The sequence below is a fragment of the Engraulis encrasicolus genome, chromosome 12 (genome assembly GCF_034702125.1).
Source record: "Engraulis encrasicolus isolate BLACKSEA-1 chromosome 12, IST_EnEncr_1.0, whole genome shotgun sequence".
NCBI lineage: Eukaryota > Metazoa > Chordata > Actinopteri > Clupeiformes > Engraulidae > Engraulis > Engraulis encrasicolus.
This window is the reverse complement of record NC_085868.1, coordinates 21,652,276-21,667,275: the sequence shown is the minus strand read 5'-3', so window position 1 is coordinate 21,667,275 and position 15,000 is coordinate 21,652,276. Positions and strand designations below refer to the sequence as shown.

General features: G+C 43.8%; 1 protein-coding gene across 1 annotated transcript in view; it reads right to left on the bottom strand.

Annotated features, from left to right (window-relative positions):
• The window catches only part of srgap1b (SLIT-ROBO Rho GTPase activating protein 1b), a 123,855-nt gene that overhangs the window by 42,232 nt on the left and 66,623 nt on the right, over positions 1-15,000 (bottom strand). Inside the window, exon 5 of the mRNA XM_063211854.1 lies at positions 2,513-2,692. Coding sequence (XP_063067924.1) covers positions 2,513-2,692 — 180 coding nt within the window. The remainder of the gene's footprint in view (positions 1-2,512; positions 2,693-15,000) is intronic.

The following is a 15,000-nucleotide window of genomic DNA, read 5'->3' as shown; positions in this document are numbered from 1 at the left end:
TCTCCTCTCTCCTCTTCTCTCCTCCTCTCCTCTCCTCTCCCCTCCCCTTCTCTCCTCTCCTCTCCTCTTCTCTCCTCTCCTCTCCACTACTCTCCTCTCCTCTGCTCTGCTGTCCACATTGGTGATGTGTGGTTTATGTGAGACCACTGTTTGAATCCTGTGTGTGTGTGTGTGTGTGTGTGTGTGTGTGTGTGTGTGTGTGTGTGTGTGTGTGTGTGTGTGTGTGTGTGTGTGTGTGTGTGTGTGTGTGTGTGTGTGTGTGTGAGAGAGATCTAATAGCATTTTCTCTGCGGAAATGCAGTAAGCTTATGTCAAAATATGTAGGCCTACCTTATGTTAAGAAAGCTGCTATGACATATGGAACTTGTCGGTAGGCCTATTTGGCAATTATTTATTTGAAAATCTGATATTGAAAAAGTTGCCTCACCAGCCATAAATCCCAGCGCACGTCACTGTTCTGCACGTCAGAAACAAAATAAACAGCATAATAAAACACAAATAAATATAGATTACATGCACACCCCCTCCCTTTCGCGTGAACATGGTATATTCCATCTATGCCATGTGCGCCAGACGAATATCCAAAACAACGTTCACGGTGACAAACTTGTGCAAGTCGGCCGCGGCGCAAATAAGCGCATTGCCAATTACAATGCAATCAGTGTGGTTGTGTTTGATGCGCTGCCTGCGCATATTTGTGCAGCATGTGGCATCGCGAACGTGTTCCTTTTGCGAGAGGAAGTAGAGGAAAGTTGAGTCAAGCTCAGTTGTGATAAAGTTGCAAAATTATCAAAATGAAGCGCCAATACCCTGGTAGTGTTACCAAACGGAGGAAAGGGAAGATACTTAATCAAAGACAAATGCACTTACGAAGCTGATAATCTTTTTTATNTATCAATGCCAGTTGGCCCGAATGTTGTGGGTGTCCATTAAGATGACGAGTGGATTACCAACTCCAAAATTTGACGTGGTGGGGAAGGAGGATTGCAAGCAGACATGAAAGTTTTGTGCTTTCCTGAATATGGATACCACTATGCGTAAATGTTTTAAAACTCCAACATCTGTAACTTTGGATAACCCACGACATGACATGTTAGAAGCCTGAACTATCTCCGTGGATCCTGACCATTGACAGCCGTGCCGACAAGGAAGCGGTGCCCTACAGTAGCACTAGCAGGTCGACTACTGTGGCTATCCCCACTGATGGATCTGTGAATGACCGCGGCACTGATAAACCCAATCAGGTTTTGTTGAAAGAATACCTCGTGAGATATTTTGTTTCGAAAAGACATTACTTTTCCTCTAGCTGTGAACTGGGATTGGCTCGAGTAAGTTATTCCTTTTAAGCGCTTGCAGACAGTGTATCGGTTACTGTATCTTCAGACACACAACCTTCTCAATCTCTCTGAAATGATTTCAGAAACATGCTATCGAAATTTGGAAAGGCTTAAACAAGCATGCAGCTTTCAAGGAACATTCAGTAACTTGACGCGATGTGGCGAGATTCAGAAAAGCGCAGAACAGCTGACATGTCACCCACGGCTCTACATGTAGATATGCTGTAGTTTTTATTGGCTAATCAACTGCGTTACTTGGCGATATTGCTGGCTACTTCTGGATGCTAACAGGAGGTGATGTGGAAGTTCAGCCTGGAGAAACGCCGACATGATTGACAAAAGAATGCGCACTCTACTCATAGTAAGTCACATTGATTGTGTGTGTGTGTGTGTGTGTGTGTGTGTGTGTGTGTGTGTGTGTGTGTGTGTGTGTGTGTGTGTGTGTGTGTGTGTGTGTGTGTGTGTGTGTGTGTGTGTGTTCGCGTGTGTCTGTGTGATGGCAATTGGAACTATTGCTACTATGCCTCAGTTGGTTGCTTTGAATTTCACCCGCCGTGGTGTTTTGTTTTGTATTCAGTTTGAGATGCTTGCTGCTCGGCATACCATACGTCATGTGCACACACAGTTGGTGTGGTGGCGGTGTTGGCATTTGGGCAAAATGCCTCCTCTGTTGGTTGCTTTGAAATGCGTCGTCAGAGGTGCATCTTGTCACCAGGCTAGAGAGGCAGGTGTGTGTGTGTGTGTGTGTGTGTGTGTGTGTGTGTGTGTGTGTGTGTGTGTGTGTGTGTGTGTGTGTGTGCGCGTGCGCGTGCGCGTGTGTGTGTGTGAGAGAGAGAGATGATACCCATGTGTAATTGATTGATGCGCATGTGAAGATTGCAATGTTGAATATGTCAACATTGAATGCTGTCTAAATTAAAGCAAAACTGTGCCCAAGCACATTATGTTCACAAGACCTTCTGACTGTTTTAGAGAGCTTGGTTTTTGAATTGTGTACATGCTGTGAGCTAAGCATCTTCCCTAAGCAAGCCTATTATTATTATTATTATTATTATTATTATTATTATTATTATATTTTAGCTAATTTCGCCTTAGGCCCCCAAATTGCTAAGTCCGCCACTGGGTGGAGTACATAGGATGGCGTTGCCAGGCTAGGCCACCATACCATAACGTACCTTCTCCTTCATCTTCTGTATCTTGCGTGCGTTGTTGCGTCTCTGGTGTCGGTCCTCCGTGCGGAGTCCGAAGACGGCCTCGCCCCCGCGGCCCCCCCTCTCGCCCTGACGCTCCGCCTCGCGCAGCTTAGTCTCCGCACTCAGGGTTTCGCTGTTGTAAAGGTGATACGTCTTCATGACCTATAAAAGACACACATTACATTACATTACATTACATTACAGGGTCTCGCTGTTGTAAAAGGTGATACGTCTTCATGACCTATAAAAGACACACATTACATTACATTACATTACATCACATTACAGGGTCTCGCTCTTGTAAAAGGTGATACGTCTTCATGACCTATAAAAGACACACATTACATTACATTACATTACTACACAGGGTCTCACTGTTGTAAAGGTGGTAGGTCTTCATGACCTAAAAAGACACACATCACATTACATTACAACACATTACATTACATTACATTACATCACATTACATTACACTACACCACATTACACAACATTACATCACACTACATTACATTACATTACACTACATTACTACACAGGGTCTCGCTGTTGTAAAAGTGGTAGGTCTTGACCTAAAAAGACACATATTACATTACATTATATTACATTACACTACATTACATTACACTACATTACATTACTACACAGGGCCTTGCTGTTGTACAGGTGGTAGGTCTTCATCACCTAAAAAGACACAAATTACAATTCATTATATTACATTACATTACATTACATTTTTTTAAAATGTGTATATTTTTCGGGGGCCTTTTTGGCCTTTATTACGATAGTGCAGTGAAGAGTTGGACAGGAAGTGATTGGGGAGAGAGAGAAGGGAAAGGGTCGGCAAAGGACCTGAGCCGGAATCGAACCAGGGTCAGCCGCGTAGCAGACGAGTGCCCTACAGTTAGCACCACGGTAGAGCCCACATTACATTACATTACATTACAAATAGCAAGTATATAAAATGTTTGTTTTTGCTTTTTGTTCTTTTTATTTTTTCAATGGAAGATCGTGAGAAAAAAAAAATCAGAATCGAGATTTTATGTTAAGAAATCATGATATGACATTTTTGCCATATCGCCCAGCCCTACTTCAAGGGTACTTCAGCAATGGATGGAGGTGTATGGAGAGGTAAGGGTGGGATGGAACACAGTTACTTAATTTCAACTAAAGCCCAACTTCTTAACCATTAGCTCACATTTAGACAAATGCATAGATGCATATTCAAACAAACATATACACACACAAGTATACACACATGCAGAAATGCAGAAATACACTATAATACATACACACAAACGCACAAAAGTGTACACACACACAGAGAGACACACAGACACAGACACAGGCACACGCACACGCACACGTTCACACAAATAACTATACAAATCATGCACCCTGAAAGTTAGACCACCAGACACAACTGATAAACACAGACGGAAAAATATGAAAGCACAGCAAGAATAAAGTCTGTGTATACACAATAACAAATGAATATAAATGAGCACAGACTGTACTGCAGCAGCACTGTCATCAGTTGTCTGGTGAACACTAGATGGCCTCGCATTCAACCCCCAAAAGGCCCCAACTTCTCTTATTTTAGATAAAAGGAGCAAGAAAATAAACTACGACAGCGATTACAAATCCCAAGTTGAATGCACAAAGCGTGGAAAAAAAATAATAATAAAATAAGGAGGCATTCAGTCAAAGCGTGACCAACATTTTTGCAAACTGAAAAACAAATGAATAAATTCATAAGCTACTTCCCTTCACTGGAAATAATGTTGTCAATGGATAAGGATAAGCAAGGATAATAAATATGTCAATGGAACAGACTTCATACAATGTCTAGACTTCAGGGCAAAAAAGTATTTGGTCCATTGGGAACTACATGTATTCTGTCCAACTGATCCCATTGTCAATATATACACATTCTGCAATTCAGCGTCCTCCATTGAGCAAAAAGTATGTACAGTACTAGATTTCCAACAGTCCCCCAGGGCCGCTGACAGCCTTGGCTGGGCCCGGGACAAAGTCATCTGAAAGGGCCCCCTCACAAAATACATGAAATGTAATGAGGACCGAATTCTGGGCCCCCTTCTTCCTGGGCCCGGGACAACTGACTGACCCCTTTGAAAATGTACAGTAGGTCATGTCTGACAGCCTGTCTCCCCACCCCCCTCAATTATTCTATCCAGCCTGTCTCTCTGCCAACATGTCTGCAATGCCTCCCCTCCCCTACTTCCCTGCCCACCATCAGTAACCAGGTGCTTTAGATATGACTGAGTAAAACGCATGTACAGTGCAGTGCCTGTCTATTACAGTAGTCTCTCTGCTGGTATACTGTATAGTAAGTTTAATGTAAGACTCACCTCATTATTCTGTGTAAGCCCCCCTCAATTACACTGTCAAGCCTGTCTCCCTGCCCACAGTACATGTCTCCATTGCCTCGTCTCCTACATCACCCAATATCCTCTGAGTAGTACAATATACAGTATATGTGTGCAATGCATCCCCCCTATATCCAAGTGGTTTAAAGATGACAGTAAAAAGCATGACATGCACTGTACAGTACAAATGCATGTCTGACAGTCTCCCTGCCCCCACCCCGGTTATTTCGTCTAACAACCTGTCTATGCCAATATGTCAGTGGGAAGAAAAAGGAGTCGCACACAGGAGCTTGATACTGTCAGTGAAACTGTATAAAGCTGAAAATAAAGAGAAGCCAAAACATAAAGTGGGTTACAAATGTTTCGGGTCTAGCCCATCATCAGTGTACCCAAAATCACTTCCACACTTCCCAAATAAGACAAAGGCACGAACGCCATCTCTACCTTCATATGCCAATCTGTCTGCAATTCCATGCCAGCCCTCCTTCTCCTCCTCACTACCTCCTGTAATATCCAGGTGTTGGAGATGTGATGGAGCAAAACACTTGTACAGTACTGTACAGTACGGTAGATGGGCCTCCAGACAGCTATAGGGGAATAGTGTGAATCCCCAGTCTGTCAATTACTGTGATGCACAACGCAGACACAGCTCAGCTACCTCAGTCACGTTCTCATGCCCGTCTCTCTCACATTCTTCCACATATTCCCCTGGCACCACTCTACATTGGCACTACTCAGCTTTAGTCAGCTTTTTTAACAGATGTACAGCGACTTGTGTTGTTGGGGTTGCAATAGAGACTTTCCTGTTGTGGTGGTATATAGTGACTTTGCTGTCATGGTTGTACAACATGAGACAAACGCAAGATGGTGGCGTGTTAAAATGCAATGGCATCCCTATTAAAATAAATCATATTTGTTGCGCTTTCGTTTCTGACAGAGACAGTAAAACATTGCATCCAGTTAAACGTAAAAAGAGTAAGTTGCACTGCTGCCTTAAGTTTGTAAGTTAACTCAACTTGAGAAAGCCTCAAGTTGAGTTAAGCCTCGAGTTGAGTTAACTTACAAACTTAAGGCAGCAGGGCAACTTACTTTTTTACATTTAGCTGGCTTGCAACACTTTACAGTGTGAAGAGCAACAGGAAACAAGTGGGTGACAGAGATGTGGAAGGATCGGGAAAAGACCCAGGCAGGACTCGAAACCTGGGTCACCATGAGCATGCAAGTCCATAAGTGGGGGGCTTAGCATGCTGCGCCATAGTGACCCCTCCCTATCTCTTTAAATGTCATTGTTCTGTGTACAGAAATGACAATAAAGGCTATCTATACATGGGTTCATCGAGTTTATAAACACAGTATCGGGAGGAGGGGCAAGACACTGGCAGCCAACCACGTGAGCTAATTTTTTGACCGACAGCGGTTTCCAACAAGCTGTGCGCAGCGAGAGTCGCGCAGCCTGGAGAAAACAAAAATGTAGAACCCATGTATTCATTGTGTTCCTTCGAAAGTCGCAAAGACTTTTAAGGCAGCACTCAACTGCTTCGGAAATGCAGTCTTGAATGTATGTAACTGCATAGCTGTTGTGAATGTGTTTGTCAATCGTCATCATAATAATTATTTATACATCATTTATATACTCATAATAACGAACAATTATCATCATCGTAAAGACAGTGTTAATGTGCTTCATGAGTACAGTGATGAACTTGTGAAGGTATTTGTCAATGCTATTGTCAAATATTATCATAATAACCATAGTAATTATCATCACTGTAATCATTACCGTAATCAGGCCCCTCGATAGGGGGGGACAAACTTGGTATGTTGTCCCGGGCCCAGGGAGATAAGAGGCCCAGAATCGGGTCCCCATTACATTGCATGAATCGGATAGGGGGCCCTTTTATTTCAGATGGGCCTGGCAAAAGCTGCCAGTGGCCCTGATCGTAATCATACTCAATCCTGAATGTCTTTTCAGAATAATACTTTACAGGGTCTTATGAACACAGGGGTCAAAGGAAATGCCATTCATGTCCCGTACAAAGGCAGACTTTCCCCTCACTACTGCAGATAACCCAGCAAGCTGGGCAGGACCATTGGACTCCACATTGGTCTTGACAGTGCCAGGATTTCTTTTACTGCTTGTCATCAATGTCCTTGTTTTGCTTTCTCTGACCTGTGGTTGGCCCACACTGTATCTATGTGCTCTGTGAGTGAGGTCTGCGCCCTCTATGCCCGGCCCCCACCCCTGCAGCCGGATATGGCACAGTCCCAATACCGATTTCTCTCTCAGAGACACCAGCACTGTCTCCAAGATGAATGGACACGTCTGTTTGTCTGAATTAATTACAGTGTGTGTGTGCGTGCGTGCGTGCGTGCGTGCGTGCGTGCGTGCGTGCGTGCGTGCGTGCGTGCGTGCGTGCGTGCGTGCGTGCGTGCGTGCGTGCGTGCTTGTGCACGCGTATACTGTACATTTCTGAGAAAGTGTGTTTCTTTGGAAAGTATGCGGGAGAGAGTATCATAAGTGAAAGGATATTGTATATAATCTAATTGAAGGCAATTTAATCTAATTTAAGGGACATGAGAGCCCCATCCCCCTTTGCCTTGCCAAACCCACTTTGAAGTCACACCCCACAGCCAACACTCAACGGCCGTTTCCCAATGTCTAGTTTGCGCCCTTCGAAGTGTATCAGCCTTCGTTGTCACGCTCAGTGATTGGATAGGCATATCCAATCAATGGGCGTGACTATGAGGGCTGACACACTACCAAGGCTCATACACTTGACATTGAGAAATAGTGAACGTCACCCTCTCAAAAGTCACCCCACGGTTCGTTGCTTCGCTAGCCTGGGCCCGACCATACTAACTGTGACACGGCACAAGGTTTTGCTTCTAATAATGGCTACTGTCCTGGGCACCTCATGCAGAATTCTAAAGTGATTAAAGGCCCACTATGTAACCTCCTGTAATTATTCTAAATCCACATATTAACCTTGTACATATGTTTCTAATTTTAATTTTAATTCTAGTTTAAATCATGAATTTAAATGACCAAATATCTTAAGAATATGAAATTATAATATGAACTATCAATATCAATTACTCATAATATGGGGCAAATTCTAGGCAAAACTAGGCATGAAATAGACATGTGGCTCCTACAACGGCCTTTGAATTGTGCACAAAGAAATGGATTGAAAATACGAGCCTGCAGAGCTTTGGCGCCGCGATAGCCAGACCATCTCTTCGCCTTAATACCCTCAGAGACAGGAAATGGGTCCATCCACCAGCAGCCACTGTGCCCAGGGCCAGACTAACGCACAGGCTGGAAATGGCGGAAGCCTAGGGGCCCCCACCTGCCATGAGGCCAATGATTGGCCAAAAGTTACAAATTGCAGAATTGTGACAAGATGCAATGTTGAAAAATGCATCTTTTATGTTGAGTACAGTTAGTAGACATGCTATCCTGAAATCCTAACTCATAATTATGAAACTGTCTAGGTGAATTGATAGCAAAATTTGTATTCTGGGGGCCCCACAGCAACCTGTAGCCTAGGGGCCCCAGACCATCTTAATCCAGGCCTGACTGTGCCCCCTTTTCCCCTCTGCACAGACGGGAATGGATGACATGAAGATGGATGCTGATCGCAATTAATTGCCGTTTTGTGTGTGTGTGTGCATTAGTGGGCAAAGTGTGTGGGCGAGAATCATATAATTTACTGCAGATGATGAGTGCCCACGGGTGGCCCCAAAGGCTTGCCCCTTCATCCCACAGCCTCAAACATAACGGAGCCCCCCAAACCCCCTCCCCCTACCCCATCACACCACTTTGCTTCACCACCCACCCAAGGTAACATTACATTACATTACATTACATTGCTTTTGGATGCTTTTTAAACAAAGCGACTTACAATCAAGGACATAATCATAGCCAACATCACTAGCAGATACAAAGTGCACAGGAAATGTACAGAACAACAAGTGCAGATGCTAAGTAAGAATAGTTTTTTTAAAAGTACATTAGCAGAGGGTTAAGTAGAGTACACACGTACTGTACACATGCCATAGAGTCTGGCCCGGGACTGGGGCTGCTGAGGACTGGTGACTCTGAAGGCTTAGCCTCTCATCCACCAGGAGTGACACCAATGACGCCACCACCTCATTTCCTTGGCACCACCGCTGCCCTTATCGTTCTCTCTCTCTCTCTCTCTCTCTCTCTCTCTCTCTCTCTCTCTCTCTCTCTCTCTCTCTCTCTCTCTCTCTCTCTCTCTCTCTCTCTCTCTCTCTCTCTCTCTCTCTCTCTCTCTCTCGCTCTCTCTCGTCTGCTGACTTGGCAACAGCCCTTCCTTAATTCTTTGTCCACATACACATGAAGATGGATGTTGTTGTGCACACAACGCACACGAGCACTCTGTGACACACACTCTACTGAATCTGAATTAAACGCAATTTGTGTTGTATGTACAATGTACATGTAGGCTACATGTGAATATTTGTATGTAAGTGTGCTGGCAGCAAGGATTTTGGTGTAATTTAATTTAATTTACTTCTGCCAATTTGGACTTGGACTTGTCAGTACCTGAGAACTTTTTTTTTGCAGCCTTTCTCGAGATCCTGGTCATTGTAATTGGGGCAGGCTATGGTTACATTTCAAAAAAACATCTTGATTTATTCCCTGAGTCGAAAAATGCAGCATCACCGGGTACTGACAAGTCAAGGGTAGCGTGAGCAATACAACAGCATATTGAAATTGGCAGAAGTTTTCCTTTAATAGAACTGAGAGCCCAGGAGTGACCTCGATACTCTTACCCTTGACAGGCACACACACGCACGCACGCACGCACGCACGCACGCACGCACACACACACACACACACACACACAAGGGCAAAAGCACACACACACGCACGCACGCACTCACGCACACACGCACACACAAAAGCGCACACACAAAAGCACACACACACGCACGCACGCACGCACGCACGCACGCACTCACACACAGGAGTGACCCCAACACGGCCTGTCCCTTAGTCTCACCTTCTCAGGACTGAGTCCCGCCACCCGACACTACTACTCCCCTGGCACCACATTTCTCTTCACCCCACCCAACCAGGAGTGACCCCAACGCTTGTCCCCTCATCCCATCCTGCTCCCCTCCCCCCCTCTCTCTCTATCTCTTGCTCTCTCTATCGCCACCCCTCTCTGTCCCTCCCTCTCTTTTTCTCTTTCTCTCTCTCTCTCCATCCGCATGGGCGTGAAGATGGATGTTGGACAGGACGCACGCGAGCACTCTGCTCTGAATCAATCACTGTCAGGACACACGCACTCATTATGCCCGGAGAGAACCAGCCAGCAATATCCGCATTGTTCCCATCACCCCATGCCCACCCACATATTCGCCCGCCCGCCCACACACACACAGTTGCACACATTCAAACACGGCACACATGTACATATTTTACTTCTTTATTTGGAATTAGAGATAGGCCTATATGGTGAATTCAGGTAAATTGGGCAACCTTTTTGCATATAAGTAAATGGCCCAAAGTGGCCCAATTTACTTGAATTCACACATTTATTATGGCACAATACATATTTGGCTTAAGTGAGTCTTATACAGCACTAGAATCTTCTCTTCATGATGTTCTAAGTATAAAGGTGGCACCTACGTTTCCATATGAAGAGGCGGCTACCAACTCCCCCACGCTCTCGATCACACATACGTACACACACACACACACACTGTACTCACACCACTTGCACACTCTCACTCGCTTGTACATGTTCTGCTAGTGCCAGCCAAAAACAACACCTCCAGCCTTCTGCACTATTCCACACAGATCAGCTCCATTTCATTGTGCTTCTATTGCAATTGTGTTTGTACATTTTAGTATCCAATAGTAATCTGGTAAACTAGCCCCACCCGCCAGCGGCCAAAATTATTTTTGTCTGCGAGTGGGTCTAGTCTCGGACAATGCCCCAATGCCCTGAATCTGGCTGGCCAATCACAACGCAGGACATTTGTTTTGATTTGTTTTCAATCTTTGGATGCAAATCGGACAGGGTTTTCAGGGAGTGATGACAAAGCGTTGGCCAATAGGCACAGAAACAGTTTGAAAAATAACGGGTTGTAAATAACGGGTCAGCAAGCTTTCGATGTCTAATTAATCAGGGCCATTTAATCTCACATTCAGTCTGGTTTATCAGGCTAATCTAATTGTGTAATGTCTGTCCAAAGTCTACTTTCTAGGGGCTTCATTCTTTATACGGCTTTGCATTTTAGTCTGGTGAATGTTACGGTACATAGGCTTCGTTCTCTGTTACTCACCAAAATGTATGTTTTCTGATATGACTTTGAACACATGGAAGGACATTTCTGCCAAGGAGAATGCGTAAGGAATGGATGTGTAACTCTAAATCAAATGTTTGCAGGGCTTCACTGGGCTGTGAGAGGCACAGCTGAGTGCTTTGACATTACTTTCAACACTCACATTGTACAAATATATATTCCACAGACTGCTGCCGGCATGTGACAGGACAATAACATGACCTAGTAGTAAGGAAATGGATCGCACTCAGTTTTTCTTCTTTCCTTGTTGTTTTCTTTGTCATGTCAGTCCCTGCGATACTAAAATAAAAAGAAAACAACAAGAAAAGAAGAAAAACTGAGTGCGATCTATTTCCTTACTACTAGATCACTTCAGAGACGCCCCAACAAGACTTAAGAGCGCGGAAAATAACCTTGTGGCAATAAGATGACCAAAAAATGGGAGTTTTATGGTTTCTGTATGTGACAACGTTGCTAATATGACTCTAAAATGACACGCTTTTGTCATAATTATATTTGACATTACCTTACACCATTACACTGCTAGAAGCACTGCTTGCAGGGAGATATTTGTGCCTTGTACACTTACACACACACACACATGTACACACACATAATACAAACACTCAGGGTTTAAATTGGGGCGGAGCCCTGCGGAGCGCAGCTCCGCCTCCTCACCTCGGAGGGACAGCCAAACGGAGCTGCGCTCCTGCTGCCCCACCCTCAGTGTATTCACAGTTCATATATTTTACTCTTCTTGAAATATAATATTTTTTATGAAAGTTTTATAATGATAGCAACATAAAATAAGATTAAGGGACTCCCGCATTATTTCAGTTATTATGCATCTGCATTCTGCACATGCGCTGCGAGACACCACAATTTGAGTTTGTAGCAACGTTGCAACTTTGTAACAGTTGAGCGGTCCGGAGCGCTTGCTCTCTCACAGCTAGAACTACTCCGCTTCGAGTTGTCACTACTTCAAGCCTGTCCTCCATGCCTTCATGTTCAATGTGCAAAGTTAGTAGGCTAGATACAATGCCTTTTACAAAACGGAGGTAAGCTGTCATTTCATTTGATATCGGCTAGCTTTCAGGCAAAGTTAACCAAACAGTCATGCAGAATAGCGTAGTGTCTGCCTACTTTAACAGCAGTTTGTTAATGGGGGGAAATCAACATCAAGTTTGGGATTTCCGTCCATTGTTCTGTCAGAATGTGTAGCCATTTGGTTGCAGGTTACTTTTATGTGGGCTTAAACATGCCAGGAACGTATTAAAAGTTTTTAGACAGTAAGCAAATGACAGGGATTCCTGCGTGTCCATCCTAGCTTTGCGTGTAGAGCAGTGCACCGTCTCTCTCGCGCTAGAATTGCAGCAATCTATTGCCGCCTTTTGCCAAAGTTATTGCTTTGCAAAAAATCATTTACTTAATGCGACTGAAGTGTAATTAAAACATATGCACGGAGCGAGATAGCTGAACTAACTAAACTACTGAAATAAGAGCGCCCATATAATCAGTCAGCCAAAGGGGCAATCTGTAAAGAAAAGACGTGTCCGAGTGAGAAGATTCTCTGTCTACAGACTCCGCCTGATTTAAAGTGACAGTGCACACTTTCACGCACTGTAATAGAACAGCATAGCCTAAGCATGCATTTTGATTCTTTTAACTTTGTTACTTATTAGGCATAAAACGTGCTAATAAATGCATGCTAAACCCATGACATTATTAAGAGAATTAAAGAAATAAATTAGGAGAATTAAAATCAATCATATGATCTTTTAAATCAAATTGTTATTCGCATCAATAATATGAGTCTTATAATGATAGTAGTAATAATAATAAAGGTAACAATAATAATAGTCTTAGGTCTACACCTTTGTAGCTTGATGGTGCAGTGATGGTGGTCAGAATTAAAACTGTTTTGCCCCTGTACTGACAGTCCAATAGCATACTGTTGCCAACTGACAGGAGAGAATATTAAAAAGTAGGCTACATAAATGCATCAGGTGTGATACTGGTCTAACTGTTCCTATTTTTTAGCAACCTAATACAGTGAAGAGGTAATGAGGGTACCTTGCTGTTTTCTCATAACTGAGTAATACATTGATTTATGTATGATATTAATTATGGGCAATAACTTCATAGAATACATGTATTTGGCTGATGGGGCGATGTTTTTTTTTTTTTTTTTTTTTAAAGCTATTTTGACCGCGAGTGAAGGGCTCCCCCACCTCCCAAAAGCCAATTTAAACACTGCTAACACATATATGCATGCACGCACATGCATGTAGACACACACACACACAGACACACACACACTTGTATGCATATACCCGCAAGTGTGTGTTTGTACTGTATGTAGCCTGGCAGAACATTGGCGAATGCATGCATGTCTGTGGGAGGGTGTTAGTGTGTGTCTGTGTGCAAGGAAAATGTGTTCATGTGCATTTATGTGTGTGTACACATCTGAGTGTGTTTCTGTGTTGCTGTATGGAGGGTCTCTACTTGGAGAGAGGGCGGAAGAAAGAATAGAAGAGAAAAAAACAGTAAGAAGTGACACAGAGAAAGGTTGAGAAAAACCATCTCCCATGGCCACACGACCGTGTGTGTGTGTGTGTGTGCAAGGGCGCCTGGAGCCGTACGGCTGTACGCACTGTGCGTACCTTCACCAGTGGAGGAAGTTTTTTTTTTTTTTTTTTAAATAAATATTACGCCTATTGTGTCTTCTATGAATGTTGTGACAATGCAACATATTATATGAGAAGAAGCAGAATGAAGCAAATTAAAGAGCAGAGACTATGGTTGGGCACCATTAATTTACAAAGGCAGATAGCCTGCGTTTTGCTTCTGTGCGTAAAACTCGCGCGCTCCTAAAAAAAAAAAGATACAGTAACAAGTTCTAGTTCCATCAGCGGAATTCTAACTTGAGCGGCTACCTCCAGTCAGACATAGCCCACAAATGTAAGTCTAGTAGTTCTAGTTAGCAAAGACAGCTCTCCATTTTCCACTTGGAATAACACATAGCCTATGTCGTGGCGTCGCTGATGACAGAAAAATCAAATAACCGGAGTTAATGTCTTGAAAGTGACAAGTTTCAATCGTAGCCAAAATCCAGTTGTCATGTGGGCTAGGGAGAAGGCATTGGATGGTAGCAGTACAGGTAGGCTAAGCTGTTTCATTAATCACTGAGCCCGCCACGGCAAATATTATAGGGTACTTTGCTTCTGGTGTCATATTTCCTAAAGTATTTTGGTTACCGTTCTGTGTATTGTGGCTTTCTACAGAGATGGTTTTATGAGAGGTACGGAACTTTGCTTTGTAGCCTACTAGCTTCGGACGGCAGCACTGACAGCTGGTTAGCTATGTGTGCTACGCAAATACATTATGTTCGGGAAAGCATTAGTTCTAAAGCAATTATGCATGTTTTGATGACATGCAGTTTGGGTGTTTTCTAATGCTTATTGCGCACGTTTTCCTGTTTGCTGACATGAACAGCATTCTGCGATTTGTGTGCGAGTGCGTCGGTGGTTCTCTTGTGCTCTGTCTCTAGGTCTATTGCGCATTTGTTATCAGCCTGGACTAACATTCAGTGCACTACCCGGTGGGTTAACAGGCTGATGTAGTCGCTTCCTGCCTTTTCTTGCACAACGTGCCCGGGCTTTTTATGGTCCCAGCTCAGCCATTGTGACGTGAACTTCATTCATCATGCTACAGCAGACACCTCTGCGCCAACTTTCTACCCGAGTCGAAAAGTAT